This window comes from Andrographis paniculata, unplaced genomic scaffold (assembly GCF_009805555.1).
Source record: "Andrographis paniculata isolate CXL003 unplaced genomic scaffold, ASM980555v1 Contig9END, whole genome shotgun sequence".
Lineage (NCBI taxonomy): Eukaryota > Viridiplantae > Streptophyta > Magnoliopsida > Lamiales > Acanthaceae > Andrographis > Andrographis paniculata.
Genome location: NW_026137639.1, coordinates 1,590,859 through 1,608,469, shown reverse-complemented (window position 1 = coordinate 1,608,469; position 17,611 = coordinate 1,590,859). Strand labels below are relative to the sequence as shown.

The window sequence follows — 17,611 nt, the reverse complement described above, 5'->3', positions numbered from 1 at the left end:
CGTCGACAAAATCCCTCACTCGCACGCCATCTCCTCTCTCTCTCTCTCATCATTGCCATGTTCCCCTGTCTTGTCCTCCCCTTTTCACCCCTCCCACCTCGCCAAACCTAAATTCCGATTCCCCTTCCTTCCATACCCACACAATCAGCGTACTCACTCGACTCCAGATAGAGATACGAGATGTGGATGTGGATGTGTCGGTCAAACGCGAATCCAACGCCAAATCAAATCAAATCAAATCAATGGTGGTCGAACTCGAGAATCCCAAGCTCGATAGTCTCTCTAACTGTAAACCACTCATGCTTTTGCTTAGCTAATTTCTTTATTCATTATCATTGCAATGGGGTCTAATAAGGGTTTTTCTTTCTGCTTTTGCAAATTTGCTAACTAATTAATTGATTTCTTTATTAATTTATTCCTCCAAAAGCCGGTTTCTTGTCCCCTTCTCCCCTGGATGGAAGATTGATTGATTCCTTCTTTAATTCCATGACCTACCTGTGGTGTTTTGTCTTTGCAGAGATTAATAATCGACTGGTGAGTGAGTAACCTTGTGCGAACTAGGAAACAAAACTGTGGGGCTTTTTGCAGGCAAAGGAAACGGACAGCCTGCACTGCTGTAAAGAAAAGTAGCCCTTACGACTCATCATCATTATTATTTTTAGTATAATTGCTCTGCCACTGGTTTTGTTTCCATTCGATCCTAATTTTGACCCCATAAAAAATCTCTCCCCATGATTTTATCTGAGAGGAGAGGAAAAGGAGAAGAAGAAGAAGAAGAAGAAGAAGAAGAAGGAGATGTCGTCTGTGGTTGGAAGTGTTGGTGGGCTGCCCCCTGCCCCCTGCCCTTGCCCTTACCTTCTTTGTTTATTAATGGCTGATGCTTAATTAATGATCTGCTGCTTAGCTGTGGCCCTGTATTGCAATAAATCCAGGGGGTCTTCGTCTCCACTGTTGTTCAACTGCTACTCAGCTGATCCTTTATTTTATTAATTTAACTTTTCTGTGGCGATTTGGGCATTTATTGTGTTGAGGAGAGGGACGAATTGCTGAGCCCTATTTCTATCTATGGAAGGGAATTGAAGGAGCTTGTGACGTCTTGGGAAGCTCTGATCTGTAATAATGGCTCCTCCAGGGAAAGCTTCTGGATTTCACCGTCGAGGAATTGACTGGTACTGTATGATTTTTTTGAGTTTCTTGATCAGCCATGGATTTGTAGATTAGTTTATTGATTCTGGCTGGAGGTATGTGATGAGTTGCCTGTTGAATTTGTTGTGTGTTGGAGGTGGATTTTAGAAGGATTTTTATGAGATTGATTCGGGTTTGGGAAGGAGTTTTAGTTTTTGAAAGATATGTTGATGATGAGTTGATTGCATTGTTGATTCTGCATTTACTGGATGGTTGATACATGTATGAATTGTTAGTTTGGTCTCAGGTTCTGCGATTCGCGTCTGCCGAGCGATATTACAGTCGTGGTGGATCAAGTCAAGTTTCATCTTCACAAGGTATGCTGTGATCCATGAGTATAAAGTTTTTGAAGTTTTGATTTTAGTCGATTTTCTTGGTCGAATGTGCTGCAATTTTGGAGATATTTGTGTTTTTGGATCCTCTTCGAACATTGGATGCGGTAATGTTTAATTTTTATAGAGATTTTTTGCTGAAATATGTCTGCAAAAACATTATGTATGAATTCGATTAGGTCCTGTTCTTTTACATCAGGTTCTTCGCGGTCGTATGGGAGACTGCTTCTATATAGGGAACATTGTTTTCATTACATAACTTAAGTGCATTTTCCGTTACAAGCTTCGATAGGCGACAAACGATCTTTGTTGCCGATATCTCTATCATTGATATACAAAAATCCAAAATTTTTATGTTGTGTCGTGTTCCTATTATAAATGCTTCTTCGAGGGCGAATTTTAGTCTGTTTGAATCGACTATTATGAATTATCTTTCAACGGTTAAGATTCTAATCTTCGTTACTTTGTATGTTTTCCAGTTTCCCCTTATTTCAAGGTGTGGAAAGATCGCAACATACTTCGACAAATCTACGGACACCCCTGTCGGGACATTTACCGTTAATTTGGAAGAATTCCCTGGTGGTCCTGACACATTTCTTACGATCGCCAAATTCTGTTACGGCATCCACGTGGATTTCACGCCAAGGAATGTAGTAATTCTGCACTGTGCCGCAGATTATCTGGAAATGACCGATAGCTATGGCGATGACAATTTACGATCCAAGTCCGAGAGGTACTTCCACAAGCACATTCTCAAGAGCTGGAAAGATTGCATCTTGGCCCTCCAAAGCGTCGATCCGGCTCTCATCCCAATGGCTGAAGAACTCCAAATCGTCAGCCGCTGTCTAAATGCTTTATCCGTGATGATCTGCACCGATCGAACTTTGTTCGGTTGGCCCATGATGATGTACGGCAGCTTGCAGAGCCCCGGTGGGAGCATCTTGTGGAACGGGATAAAAACGGGAGCAAAGATTCAGAGCAACGAATCCGACTGGTGGTTCGACGACATCTCGTACCTCTGCCCGGAGCTTTTCGAGAGGCTAATTAAGACAATCGAATCGAAAGGCGTAAGGCCTGAGATAATCGCGCATGCGATAATGTACTACTGTAAGAAACACCTCCCGGGCTTGGGTCGATGGCAGGGCAGTGTACATACCGCAGTATCGTCGAGAACGGTTGCCAGTTTCACCATGACTCCAGCTAACATCGATCAGAGGAGACTCGTTGAAATCGCAGTCGAGCAGCTCCCTGAACTTAAGGGAAGATCGGTATGCCAGTTTTTACTCGGGCTTTTACGGGTGGCTCTAATCCTCGAAATCAACCATTCGTGCCAAGATTCATTGGAACGACGGATCGGCGAGCAGCTCGAATTGGCTACGTTGGATAGTCTGCTGATACCGAGCTATTCTGATTCGGATGCCTTGTACAACACTGATTGTGTTTATCGGATGATTCGTTGTTTTGTGTCGTCGGAGCCGAGTCTGGCTTCGATATCCCCGTTGTCGTTCGATGAAGAGACGTCGCCGTTGTCTAGACGTCTGAGTAGCGTCGCTAAATTGGTTGACAGCTATATAGCGGAGGTTGCGCCGGACGTGAACTTGAAACCGGAGAAATTCCGGTTGTTGGCGGAGGCATTGCCGGAATCTTCGAGGTCATTGCACGACGGGCTGTACCGGGCCTTGGATATATACCTTAAGGTATGAGTTGCGTATATAGTTGAAATTGTCGATTGATTATATAATAATTAATGATCTGTAGTCCTTGTAAATTCAAAATTTTAAGTGAAATGGTCATTTTATAGCGAACGATTTGATTGTTGGGTGTGTAGGAACACTCATGGCTCTTGGATAGCGAACGGGAGCGGCTATGCACGATAATTGACTTCAACAAGATATCGATCGACGCCTGCGCCCACGCCTCGCAAAACGAGAGGCTCCCGCTTCGAATAATACTACAAGTCTTGTTCTTCGAGCAAATGCAGCTGAGGAGCGCCCTCGCCGCGTGTCTCAACAACATGGATCCCGTAAGCGCCCCGATGGCCCCCGACGAGACGTCAACCAGACGACGGGAGGGATGGGTGACGGTCGCCCGCGAGAACCAGGTGCTGAAAGTGGACATGGAGAGAATGAGGTCCCGAGTCGGGGAGCTCGAACAAGAGTTCGGAAAAATTAAGGAGGAGATGAAGAAAGTGACCAAGACGCACGGTTACCTCAGTTCTCCCCGACGAGGAATCGGAATCGGATGCAAGCTCCTCCCTCGACCTTCGGATGCCCGTCAGGACAGCGCCACGCCGACTCCTCGGACATCCTCGGCTGAACGGGCGCGGTCATCTGCCGTGCGTCATCCTAGGCATCGGAGAACTTCGTCTTTGGTTTGACTGCAAGAAAGGAGACGGCGATTGCGCGTGTTCTCTTCCTCCCGATCATCCATGGATGTAAAATCGGAGTTGGTTCGACGAATAGATCCCGGGAAAAATGATCTAGTGGCTAAGTAAGTAAGTAAGCTCTACTAAGTATTTGTTATTAACTACTCGAGATTTTTCCAGGGTATCTTATGATCTTGTCCGTTGGAATAGTTGGTTAGATAGTTATTTGGGAGAAAGAAATATAGGATGGTCATTTTTTAGATTTATGGTATAGGAGAATGAGATCAAGAAGTTACCACCGGACAATAAATCGATTGATTGTTGTTTGTAATGTCGATATATTTTTTTAAAACGACTTTTTCTGTGAGAAGGTGTAATTGGGAGTGATGTTCTCGTATATTTAGAATTTAATAAGAGTTATATTGTGTGTTTGGTTTGTAAAATAATTTATATATATATATATATATTTGATATTTGAATATTAATTATTATATAAAAAACGAAATATAAATCATAGGAAAATAACAAAAAATACTTCAATTAATATCTTATAATACTAATATAATTATATTTGTAAAAAAAAATATTATACAAATATTTTTTTATATTAAATATAATGATGCAAATAGTAAATGGATATATTGTAATGGAATGGAAAATGTATTATTTTATTGGTAATTTTTAAAAATTTAATATATATAATTAAAAATTAGAATGTGTATTTAAATATTTTAAAAATTATATCACAATAGAAAAATATATATGTAATTTAAATATCAATAAAGTTTCATATAACACATGTAAATAAAAAAATTGTTTATTGATTTATAGTTAACCTATAATATTTTATAAAAAATATAAAATTTTAAATATAAATAAAAATATTTGATTTTTTAGAAGAGAAATAAAAAGGCATAAAATTTCTTGCTCAAATGCTTGAAAGAAGCAAATTAAAAAAGGTTTCTTTTAGAATTGTTCGAAGAAATGAAGCGGTACGGACCATTTCCTATTGCATACACCTACACAATTCTAGGGCCGGTTCTGATTTTCGAAGAGCCCGAGGCGAAATAAAAATTAGGGGCCTTTATATATATAATATATATATTTTTTTATCTATAATAAAATATATACAATAAAAAAATTCTAGTATTTTTTATGTAAAAAATATCAATAATAAGAAGACAATTGTCCACATCTCACATATAATTTTGAAATTTAGTATAAATTCCCAATATTCTTTAAAAATTGTACGGCGTGGTTATACTTTAACAAACGTTATAGGAAACCACTGCTATGCAAAAAAATATAAATGAAAAATTATTTTCTGATCACCCAAAAAATATAAAAAATGGATTTTATGCTATGTTTTTTAAAATATAAAGAGACATCATCAATTTGTAAAGTATACAGAGGATTTACATTGAGTTTTGAAACCAAAAGTTAATTGACAATTTTGCCTAATAATAATAATCATTTTGTTTAATACTTATTTTTTTAATATAAAAAATTATTAAAACAAAAATAAATATATATAAATAATATACTTCATTTATTCTTACCTATAATAAAATATAATAATTAAATAAAATAACTTTTTCTAATATTTCTAAATAAAGTATCAATAATAATATTAATATGTACTATTCATATTACTTCTGTCTAATTTTTTCTAATAAAAAATATTTTTAAAATTCAAAGTATTTAAGTATAAACTCAAAACCAAAATCAGATGAATGTAGCACTTAACCATAAGCCATATCCATCTGTTAGCATATTAGAGTTAAATAATTTATATATAAATATTATATATATAAATATAAATAAATAATGGACCCCTAATTAAATTGGGTCTTGGCGGACGTGTCCAGCACAATTCTAATGAGTTTCTATTGTAACGGACTCGATGGCCGTGTTTGTATAGTAGATACGGAGAAAGCAACTAATATTCTAGAGGAAATGCAGGCATGTGGAATTATCCCATCGGCCGTGACATACAATAATAATCTCTAAAGAAAAAATATGTATATTTTACGATTGTCATCGACTTGAAAATTTAAAAAGAAAAAAAAATCAATTTATTTTTAACTATTTTTTATTTAAAATAATGAATTTAACTCTATAGTATTGTTATTTTCAATTTGCTTATGACTTTTATTAAGAAGGTTAATATAATCATATATATATATATATGCATTTGTTAGAAAAATCGTATATTTTTCCGTCTATGTGATTATTGTATATAAGAATAACCATTAAAAATTGAAAATACAATGTGCACCAATGATATTGATATATTCTTTTTAGTATTGGATATATTACACGTCGTTCTCAACATGTATCTTTTATCCGGGTGAATGAATGATTATGTTACATATTAAAAATAGTTCTTCTTGATTCCTAATCTTTTTTACATTCAATTTTAAGTCTTGGAGTTCATTTAATTTAGATATCTAATTTTCAATAGTTAGATTGATTATTTTTATTAATATACTTTTTCTATCTTTTATTTCATTACAAAAATAAACAAATTCCTTCATGTATAGCTTTCTACTGCTATCATGAAAAATAATATTGTTGTCTTTTCGAACAATAAAATCGTTATAATATTTTAGGTATGTATTTTAGTATAGTTTATAATTTGTCCAATTGTCAATTATTTGTCAAATTCAATAATTCTAGAATTATTATTTACTTGTGATAATAAAACTAAATATGTAGATGTAACTTCTTTAGCATTCTCATTTGCCTTGCCTACTTTTTAATTTTTTTAAAAAAATTGATTTCCACAATCTAAATTTTTTAAAAGAGAATATATTAAATCTATATATCATTTTTATTATATCAACATTATATGTTTTCAGACATACCCGTGGTGATAATATCATTTTTAGTGACATTTGAATCATCTGTATCTATTCTAGTATTTTATCGCACCATCAATATTGAGATATTTAGTTGATGTTGAGAATAATTTTATCACGAATATGATGATTAAGTTCACATAATCGATTTACATCAAAGCAACAATGAGCAAAAAAATAAAAAATTGTGAATGATCTTCGCATCTTTGAAGAAAAGAAAACCTACGAAAAATATAATTTTAACGATGCCTAAAGAAAATGCATAATGAAGGACAATATATGCGAGAAAGATGAGCAAGCAAGAGTAGAGCAAAACAAGAAAAAAAAATGAAAATCAATGAGTTTGAAAATAAATAAAATGTCCAATCTGTTTTTTTTTCGTTGGCCATAGAATCGAATAATCATCTTATTTATTTATTTATTTTTAAATAAATTGCGAAAGTAAAGGAAATGTCGTCTGAACTTGAAGATTGTATGTAAAAGTAAAAATTAATACATATACATATAATTTTTTAGATTGCACCACGTGGAACAATTTGAGCATCCGAAAATGTGTTCCGCATGCGGGGTCGAAATTTTATATATAAGTATATATAACTTGAAGGATCGAGTAGAACTTATATTTATTTGGTTGGGTTGAATCTATCTTTAATTTCCTCTCCGATCATTTCCACATTGTTGATCGAAATGAATTACTTGTCACAGGCCTGTCATGGCCATGAGAATTTATTTAACAAAAGATGAACATCAAATTAAAATAATTGTATAGTAAATAAACTATATTAAATAATTTGAAATGAAAATTCAGGTAAATATATAGTATATATATATATATGTATAATTTTTTTAAAAATTTTATAATTAGGTTTGTTTATATAAATCGAATTATATGCCTCATAATTTATATAAAAAAGATCCTTTGAGAATTAGAATACATTGCAACAAATATAAAACTATAGAAAAAATATTATATTTTGTTTATTTATCTTATCAAATATGAACAGTAATCATATATTTTATAATATTTAGATAACAATAAACTCACGATGAAATTTTTCAAGTTTTTTTTTTTTTTTTTTTTTTTGTGTTCTTTAACAATCGTTTTCATTATATATTTATATATTCATATTATTTTTTATTTTTTATTTCAAAAACATCATATTATATATTTATTTTATTATTATTAGCAAAAACGCCAAAACACCTTATTTATTTATTTTATTTTTTAGTTTTTAAATTTACATTTTAGTTTAATAGTATTTTAATACTCTCTTCATCCGCTCTAAGGTCACATTTAACTTTTGTGTTATAGTACTTAACATTAAAAAATATTATTATATTTGTATTATTTTTTATACAAATGTTCTTCTATTACAATTTTTTCTGAATTTGTACTACGTTTTGATATAATAATTAATATTAAAAAATCAATACGCAAAAAGTAAATGAACCGTTAGAGCCAGACGAATGTAGTATAATATTTTATATAATGAAATAATATATCATACTAAAAGTTATTAGAATTGAATAGTAAAAATAAAATAAAATACCAAAGGGTTTGTTCATTGTATTTTTTTATGGATGTATTTTTTATATTAAGTATAAAGAATTGTATACTAATATTAAAAATAATATTTTATATTAAATTATTAATTTTTAAAATTAATAGTATATATTGTATATTATATTTATGGAGAATGTGTTTAAAAAAAATAGTAAGTGAACAACTCACAATATACTCACTTATCCAATGTTAAATTAGCTGTATTGCATATTAATATAAATTTATTTCCTAACAATAATTTTAGTAATCTGGTAATTTCAATTCCAAATTATATATTGAAAATATATCACTGAAATATTATTATTGTGACTTTATCATCAGATTAATTGTTATTATCGTAAATATTTAGGTTTTGTTCGGATTTAATTTTTTTCAAAATTTGAAAAATAAAATTTGAAAATTATAATATATTAAGTATTTGATTTGATATTTTTTACAAATTTATTTTTAATAAATAGTATCAAAGTTTTTTTAAAAATCTATATATAAATAAGGATGGGTTCACCTAACCAAAAAAATTACAAACACCTCAAATTAAAAATACAAAACAAACACACTAATAACCTTAATAATTTTAATTGGAAAGTAAAATAAAATTTCGAATTATTATCGTTATTATTTATTTACTCGGCAGATAAGCATAGCAATAAATATTCTGATGTGTCAACCAAATTATTAATATTGGTTTAAAATAATAGCGATAATAATTAACCCTAAAAATTATCTAAATACATTTAAAAGGTTTTTTTGGGAAAAAGCAAAAGGAAAAAAACCCCAGAAAACCATAATTCACGGGGGTAGTTTCGTAAATTAACATAGAGTAAATCCCAAAATACAAAAGGCAGCCGTTTCCTTTTATTTTTTTTCCCATTATTTTTATTGTTTTTCTTTTCCCCTGCAACTCTTTAAAACTCCTCTCCTTTACGGCGCTTTTGCTCCGCCGCGGGGAAGTTGCGGCGTCGTTTTTGCCCGCGTGTGAAGACGCTTTCTTGTACTCGTGGTTACGCTGCTTTTTGTTGATTTACTGCATGCATATATATATATATGTATGTTGATAATTTTGATTTCGTTAATATTTGGTTTTTGTTTGTGCCTTAGCAGGAAGTTGTTTTGGAGTTTGTAATTGAAGAAATTTTGTGAGAATGGATGGTGGAAATATTGAAAATAACATGCATCAGATGTTTGGTGCTGTACCGCAGCTTCAGGTTTTGTCGGTTTCAGAAAATGCGACGGTTACAGGATTGGGAGAGAATGCAAATTACGTCCTTAGCGGTGAAGGAATGGGGGTGGGACTTGGTGGTGGAGATGATGGAGTAAGTGATTCCAATGGTGTACGGAGGAGAGGGAGGCCACCGAAAAATCGGCCTGAGTCGTCAGATGTGACACTTGGACATACGTCGAATGTGGATTCGCCGGCGGAGTCTTCTCAAAAGCGAGGAAGAGGGCGACCTAAAGGCTCTGGAAAGTGGCAAACGTTGGCTGCGAATTTGAGTATGAATTTTTGTTCTATTCGAAAGTTTAATTTTAAGGTTATTCATGAATATTTTTTTAAAAAAAGCTGAGGAATGTTCTCTATTTGTTTATTTATTTTTTAATATCTTAGAGTTAATTTCTTAACTATGTTGTGAAGGTGGGAATGCATTGGAAACAGCAGGGAGTAGCTTGACACCTTACCTAATGACAATTGAGACCGGGGAGGTAATATTTTAGCAATTGATTTGGCTAATTGATTTGGCTGTGTTTTTAATATCAGTAGTATTTTGAAGGAACTTCTTTTATTGTGAGAAATGTATCTTTCTGTTAATTTGGTTAATTTGCAGAATGTAATTCAAAAAATTCTTTCCTTCACTCAAAGGGCTGGTGAATCGATATGCATTCTTTCAGCGTCCGGAGGAGTAACTAGTGCTGAACTGCTCAAACCTGGTTCACCTGATGTTATAAGGCATGAGGTATACATTTTGTTTTCATTCTTTTATTCTAATTGGATTTTATGTTTGACATAATAAATTATTGATGCAAAGAATCACAGATATTGTAAAAAAAGAAACAAAAAATGGTTTAATGCTTTGTTTAGTATATTGTATTTCTAAGGAGACAAAATTATAGAAACTACCAGGAATAATCATAGGTAGTTTCTCAAGAAATTATCTCTCTATATTTTGCAAAGATAGATTAAAATCAGTTTAATAGATGTTGAACTAGCAATATCCGTAAGATAGAACAAAATCAATTGTAATACAAGATAAATGATCCTTACAAAAAGATTTCATTACATATTACTGGTTTCTTACTACCTTCTACACTTCTTGTTGTTCTTTAACAGGGCCAGTTTGATATTGTATCTCTTAATGGATCGTATACATTTCATGGAAAGGATGTCTTTAATGGAAAGCTCCTACTAAGTGTGCAGTTGTTAGATTCGAAGGGGGTTCTTTATGGCGGTGCCATGGGAAATTCACTTATTGCAGGAGCACCAATCCAAGTAAGATCCATTTCTTTTTTCGCAAAAAAAAATGCACTTTTGGAATTTTGTTCGATTTGATTGTCGCTGATTGATATATTGCGTACAATGAGTTTCCACGAAGTCAGATAGTAAGTAACTCTCCTGTTTTGTTTTGTCCGGACCTTCCAATCCTGAGTAACTGTAATAGATATTACATCGGCCATTCGCCTGATTGATTCTAAGATAAGATTCTTGGACCATAGTTGGAAGGGCTTTGTGATCATTGATCATGTCATGATCAGGCATTCTAGTTTTCGAGTAAATAATAATTGCATACACTCTTGATTAGTGAAGCACATGCCCCTTTTTCCTCAAAAGTTCTGTAAGAATCTAAAATAAGTCTTCTAACCATATAGTTAGTACACGAGTTGCTTACAAGATCTCGTTATAACATTTTCTCATCCTTTCTGCATTTCAACACAAAATGAACGTGTCGGCGCAACGTGTTGAATGAATCCTGAAGTAAGGATATGGTTAGAATTTTGGTTCCAACTTATTTTCCACTCCATTAATGTCTTTAATTTAATCTTAACTTACGATTACAAGAATTTCTACACCGTTCTGCATTTAACATAAAAAAAAATGAGTCGTGAATGATCTTGAAGTATATGGTTGAAATCCAAACTCCAATATGATGCGCTTAATTAAATCTCTGCTCGTGTCTTCCAGCTTGTCATCGGTACATTTAAACAGTGGCCAAGAGGGAAGGGGAAGAAGGCGAGAATGAGCAACACAGTTGAAGCTACAGCAGCATCACCGACCACACCAAACAGCCAATTACTAGCAAATGAAGCAAATAGTCTGGAAGCTGTTTCTCATGCCCCGGCACAATCCATCGATGCAGTGGATAAATTCATTAATGGGCACGACACTCACATGTCTCTTCAGCCGTTCGACTGGACCTCATTGCAACCCTCTGCACCAGCATCTCACCATGTAATCCCTGATTTCAATAGTGGTATTCACTGATTTAGGCGAGGTAAAAGCTCGTCTCTCTTCTCGAACCAAATTTCCATTCATAGCTGTTGAAACTTATTTATGAAAAAGTATAAACCTTATTTGCTGGTAATTCTAACTACTTATTTGAGTAGATTGATCTTTAATTTAGCAATGGTAGAACATTGTATCTGTTTTTATTACCAAATATACATTATTCTATATATGACTTTATTTTCATATGTTGTTTGTTTTAGTTCCATTTTTTTTTTTTTTTTTGATCGGAGTTTTAGTTCCATATTTTTTTTTTTATCGGAGTTTTAGTTCCATATATTTTTTTTGATCGGAGTTTTAGTTCCATATTTTGATTTTATGTATTATCAAATATGTTGTATTATCCAATAACATCAGCGATCAACAAATACTAATAACCCCGAATGCCTCGTTACTTTAGTTTAGTATAGTCGTCTTTGTTTTTGCCGCCAACGTAGGCTACTAGGAGAGTAAGCAAGCTAGCTTGCTTGCATTCTAGAAACTATCGCTTCTTTCCTTCCTCTCGCTTTGCTCGTCAATTGCATAGAGCCTTTCCTTCCTTGTCAGGATACAGAATATGATTCAGTATATGTTGATGACTCAGTCAAAACTATTCTGTCTTAGTTGGATCCGCACAGGATTCATATAGTCATTTCCAAGTTTAAAGATGTTACATAAAGAGATGTATTTAAAGTATACGAATGTTCCAAGATTTTGATGATCTAATCTGAACATTTTTGTATAGCATTTGTTTGTATTACATCTTTCTGGGATCATATATTAGCAAATAACTGGTAAGTTTTTGCATCGATAATGATCTGTCTCACAGCTGCAACTGCTGCTATGATCCCAAGGGCTGAGAATATCACTGCTAGAGAGATATGTACATATCTTTTGATGCCATTTTGTTCAAATGTTAAGACAAAAAAAACAAAGGGAAGCACAAAGTCGAGAGGTATGAACCCAAACGCTCCTATAAGCGCATTGATGTCCCCGAAGAATGGAAGCATTGCAGCTAATGTAGTTGCGACTACAACTGATATGGACCGCGATATAACTCTCGGGACAACATTGCGCGAGGAGAACTCCCTGCTCTTTGGATCAGCAAATGTTCGCTCCAAGACTTCGTTCGTCGGCTGTAAGTAAACCTGTTGCACAAATCGAGTTTGTTTTAATTTTTTCTTTCAATATGCAATATTGTTTTGCGTATTTGGTATTTGGTTTGTTACCACTGCAACAGCCGAGAGCTGAAGAATGGTGAGCACGTTGGTCATCAAGATGAACCATTTGGGCACCAAAGGGTCGTCGCCATTCAAGAAGTTTGTAAGAATTAGACCTTCGGCTCGGTTGCCAAATGCCCAATACCCAGAAATCGACACGCTAAAGAATGTAGCCATTAGCACCGCATAGCACACACAAAGCCCTTTGAACATCTTGCCCTTAACCGGCGGCGCCAACGTCGCCTACAAAATTCATATCCCAATTTAAATTCAAATTGATCACAAACTCAACCATTCCATATATATAAAAGAAGTAATAAAATCAACCTGTATTTCAGGTATTATTCCATTGCCAAAAGTTGTGCCAATAATGGCAAGTGCATTGAAGATCCCAAACACTCTCTTCTCTGTGTTGCTGTCCAATGAATAGTCTTTCTTTGGACCCTTTGATGATATTCCTAAAAAATAAAATTACTTGCTTAAATAATTTTTATTTTATTTTATTTATTTTTTCTAAATAAAACTACATAGTAGTAATAAATTAGGTTGTAGTATCCTATGTTAGAGATACCTATATAAATGGAGGCAGCTGTGGCGCAAGCACTGTAGGAAAGGCACAGGAGCAGGGAGACCATATTGATGTGCCTTAGGGAGTGGAAAGATGGGATTTGAGCCAATACTAACATTAGCCCACCAAATATGATTACAAAATCGTACAGCTTCATTTCAACATCTGGTTTGGACAGTGTGTATATTGCCTGTTTATATTATTATATAATTTAATTTTATAGAGTTCAAATTAAATTGTTATTTATATATTAGTTTAATTTAATTTAATTTAATTTATTGATGTGAATTGAGATGAGTGGGGTTACCTTCATGCACTGGCCTCCCAGTAAAATGAATCCGACAACTGTCCCATAGCATACCAAGAACTGTATTGCCCCCACGTAATATCTCCCCCACTTTGGTCCTGACATTGGGTATATATATATATATATATATAAATAATTTTTTTTTACATGAAATAGAAAATTAATGTGTATACATATAGGATTATCTAAATTTTTTTTAAAAAATGAAAATTACATACTATCAAGATTACGTAAGATTAAAATAGTGGGATTTCGACCCTTAAGGATGGTTGGTGGAGGTGCACTTAAGTTCAAACTCCCGACGCCTCCAGATCACCTCGCACACATGGTTCGCTTAGTGTGACTTGTCTTTTGGAAAGATATTAGGCTCGGCCGGATGATCGTATTGGAATAAAAAGACTCGATATTGTATTTGTTTGTCTACACATATTGAATATAATTTTTAATATTAGCTCATTGAAGTATTATTGAAGCAGTTCTATATAAGTTTTAGGTATAACATACTTTTGATATCTTTGCTATAAATTGAAAGAAATGTATATATTATTTATTATAATTCTTTATAGTTATAATACAATTTTATTAATAGTAAGTAATTAAAAAATATATTAATAAAAATAATTTTTATATAGTAAAAATAATTATAAATTAAAATTAAAATAACTAAATAATTTAATTAAAATTACAAAAATTATAAAATTTAAATTTTATAATATGATCAAAATGTATAATTAATTTTTAAAAAAATAAAAAACAAATTATATAAGACAAAGAAAAATAATAAAATATAAACAAATTACATGAAAAAAATTAATTTTAAGGGCGGGGGTAGTAAAGTAATTAACTAACCTAAGATGGTGGTGGCCATGTCCCGGAATCTGAGGTGGCGATTCCCCAATTGGGCGTGGTGTTCCAACACCAGAGACAGCAGATTGTACCCGTAGAACGTCACCGCCGCGCCGATCAGGAGGCTGCAAATCCCGACCGTCCAACCCAGCGACGCCACCGCGAACGGAAGGCTCAGAAGCGACGGCGCCACGATCGACGTCGTCAAGTGGTACCCGCAGTGCACCCATGAACCTGCACTATTATTAATTAATTAATTTATTTATGTGTATTATAATACAAATAAGATCGAATCCTCTGTGTCATTAACACACTCTATTTCTTTATTCTTATATATATATATATTTTATACATACATGATTAAAATGTCCTTATTTTTTTAAAAATTTTAAAGAGTATATTAGAGTAATAATTAGGTATAGTATAAAAAAATAAAAATATTTTTGTTATAAAGTGGGACCACGGCTACTAAATAAGAAAACAAAATAATTGTTTTGGAACGGACGAAAAAAAAAACAAGACAAATTTTTTGGAACTGAGGGAGTATATATTATGTATGTAATGATACAGAGATATAATTTATTTTTGGGATAGAAGATTCCACAAGAATCCCAATATATATATATAATACTAATGGACAAGTAATATTGGAATTAATTGATGTATAATCTACATTTCATTACTAAAAATTCAAAAAATTACATTAAATTCACATCCACGGAGATGAGAGGCGGCTGAGACTGACCTCTGGATTTAAGGACAAACTGTGCACCGGCGTCCAGCTCCTTCTGCTCGCCGGCGGCGGCGGCCGGAGCTCCGCCGTGCTTTTCCTCTCCGTTGGATGCCATCGTCGGCGGCGCCGGTGGGAGATATTTTATTAATGAATTGATGAGAGCACCGGCTTGGCGTGAAATTGAAGAGGAGCCGCGCCGGCGATTCTGACTATTACGCCTGCATCCACTCTTCTCTTCTCTTCTCCATATATAATAATACGTATAGTATTCGTATGCATACATCAAGTATTTTGTCGTTTTCTGCTATCCGTAATCTTAGGAGTAGCTTTTATAATTTTTTATTTTTTAAAAAAATGTAAATAAAGGATTCTACATAGAGACATTTCTTTATAAATTTTATAATCAATATTATTTATTTACTTAATAATATTTTTTATTGTTAGCGTTTATTTGATTTGTATTTTAAATTTTAATTTTAATTTACGTATTATTTTTATAAAACATTCTATTAAAATAGGTAGTATATTTTGTATTTACAATATATGAACTTAATAGTAACATGTTGATCTAAAATATAAATCAAACAATTATTTTATTTTATTTTATTTTATCTTTTAAGTATTGTACCCCCATCTATTAACCCCAAAAGTTTATGGATTTGTTTGTTTAATGTTTCGATTTTATTTTTATTTTTTTTTTGAAAAATAGAAAATTATAGAAATATTTTATGTTAAATATTAATTGTTACGAGAGAATTAAATATATATATATATATATTAGAAATCATATAAACAAATGTAATTTATGAGCAAACAAACTCTATTCTCTCTCCTAATTCAAATTCAAAGTACGTGTTTTTATGTTTGTTTCATTTCAATTCAAAATATCAATTTTTATTTTGAAATAAAATAATCATACACTAATATCGAAATATCCTTAATTTTTTACTAGATTCCAAACATATCATTACGTGCTTTATACATCAAGTCAAATGACAGAATTTCAAGTTCTCTTACACATTTTCACTGACCAATAAAATACTATTATTTTTTAATCTATTACGAAATTTCAAAGGCCCATTTGACCAATAAAATACTATTATTTTTTAATCTACTACGAAATTCCAAATGCCCATTTGATAAGGGAAGGAGGAAGTATATTTTATCGATAATCTCATAGATTTTAATTTTTTTTTTAACTAAAATTTAATAAATTTCAAATTACAACTACAAGTTAAAAATATAATGAAAATATGAAAGAATAATATAAAGGGTCTTAAGCCTAATTATATAATTTGAATTTAGACAATTCTAATTTAGAAGTTTAAAAGTATATGGCATCTATATGTATTCAATTGGAATTAAAATTACCTTTTAATTTAGATTTATTTGAACTTGCTTGTCTTTGTTCATCATTTTCATTTATATTTAAATATCATTATTCGAGTCAATGCTATTTAATTCACATTGAGTGTTCAACTTAATTTGAAAACGATCTTGCACTCAATATTTGACTGTATTATTTATACTAAACACCTGTTTGACTGTTATGGTTGAAACAGGATGGTAAATATTTTTATATTATATACTCCCTCCGTCTCAAAAGTATAGTTTTGTCGTGTAGTTGGTAAAAAGTAAAAATAAATAACTTTTTTGCTCTTGTGAGTATATTAGTGTAAAAATTAGTGGCAATTGTATAATAATGATGAAAAATTATTGATAGTTTTACGGTGATACGATTATTTATGAAAATAGGACTATTATTTTAGACAAATAAAAATGGTAAATAAGACTGTATTGTATTGGAATGGAAAGAGTATATAATATGGAAATTATGTATAACTAACATAAATTTATTTTACAAAAATTAAGAAGTTTTGAATTAATATAAATATATATATTTACTGTGAGAAAAAAATAAAAGATTTTGAATAATATCTATATCATACAATATTTAGAAAAATAAAAAATAAAAACATAAAATTAAAGTATAGTGTTAATCAAAATTAAATCGGTAACCAAACACACCCTTAGTCATCAAAGATGTTTCAAGTTGTAAATATAAATTTAAAATTTCTCTTGGATATTTATGTGATCTTGCATTGATAAAATTATAACAGTGTGAAAATTATGAATGTTAAAAAAAAAAAAAAAAAAA

General features: G+C 32.0%; 3 protein-coding genes across 5 annotated transcripts; 2 read left to right on the top strand and 1 right to left on the bottom strand.

Annotated features, from left to right (window-relative positions):
- LOC127244184 (BTB/POZ domain-containing protein At3g44820) lies at positions 1 to 3,976 on the top strand. Of its 2 annotated transcripts, none has more exons than XM_051264605.1 (6): positions 1 to 288; positions 518 to 626; positions 1,073 to 1,169; positions 1,433 to 1,502; positions 1,997 to 3,214; positions 3,346 to 3,976. In XM_051264605.1, exons 3-6 carry the CDS (start codon positions 1,120 to 1,122, stop codon positions 3,892 to 3,894), a joined length of 1,887 nt encoding a protein of 628 aa, XP_051120562.1. In that variant the 5' UTR covers positions 1 to 288; positions 518 to 626; positions 1,073 to 1,119; the 3' UTR covers positions 3,895 to 3,976. The 2 variants fall into 2 exon arrangements, with proteins under 2 accessions (XP_051120562.1, XP_051120561.1); XM_051264604.1 differs by having other exon boundaries at positions 518 to 820.
- A 5,226-nt stretch (positions 3,977 to 9,202) lies between these two features.
- LOC127244325 (AT-hook motif nuclear-localized protein 9-like) lies at positions 9,203 to 11,921 on the top strand. Of its 2 annotated transcripts, none has more exons than XM_051264810.1 (6): positions 9,203 to 9,298; positions 9,406 to 9,798; positions 9,938 to 10,005; positions 10,128 to 10,256; positions 10,631 to 10,789; positions 11,480 to 11,921. In XM_051264810.1, the coding sequence occupies exons 2-6, from the start codon at positions 9,450 to 9,452 to the stop codon at positions 11,777 to 11,779; spliced, it is 1,005 nt and encodes a 334-aa protein (XP_051120767.1). In that variant the 5' UTR covers positions 9,203 to 9,298; positions 9,406 to 9,449; the 3' UTR covers positions 11,780 to 11,921. The 2 variants fall into 2 exon arrangements, with proteins under 2 accessions (XP_051120767.1, XP_051120768.1); XM_051264811.1 differs by having other exon boundaries at positions 9,212 to 9,298; positions 9,409 to 9,798.
- A 497-nt stretch (positions 11,922 to 12,418) lies between these two features.
- LOC127244372 (GABA transporter 1-like) lies at positions 12,419 to 15,665 on the bottom strand. Its single transcript, XM_051264869.1, has 7 exons — positions 15,466 to 15,665; positions 14,724 to 14,954; positions 13,875 to 13,972; positions 13,571 to 13,757; positions 13,327 to 13,457; positions 13,009 to 13,242; positions 12,419 to 12,927 (listed from the first exon to the last, which is right to left on the bottom strand). Exons 1-7 carry the CDS (start codon positions 15,566 to 15,568, stop codon positions 12,553 to 12,555), a joined length of 1,359 nt encoding a protein of 452 aa, XP_051120826.1. The 5' UTR covers positions 15,569 to 15,665; the 3' UTR covers positions 12,419 to 12,552.
- Positions 15,666 to 17,611: the final 1,946 nt, after the last annotated feature.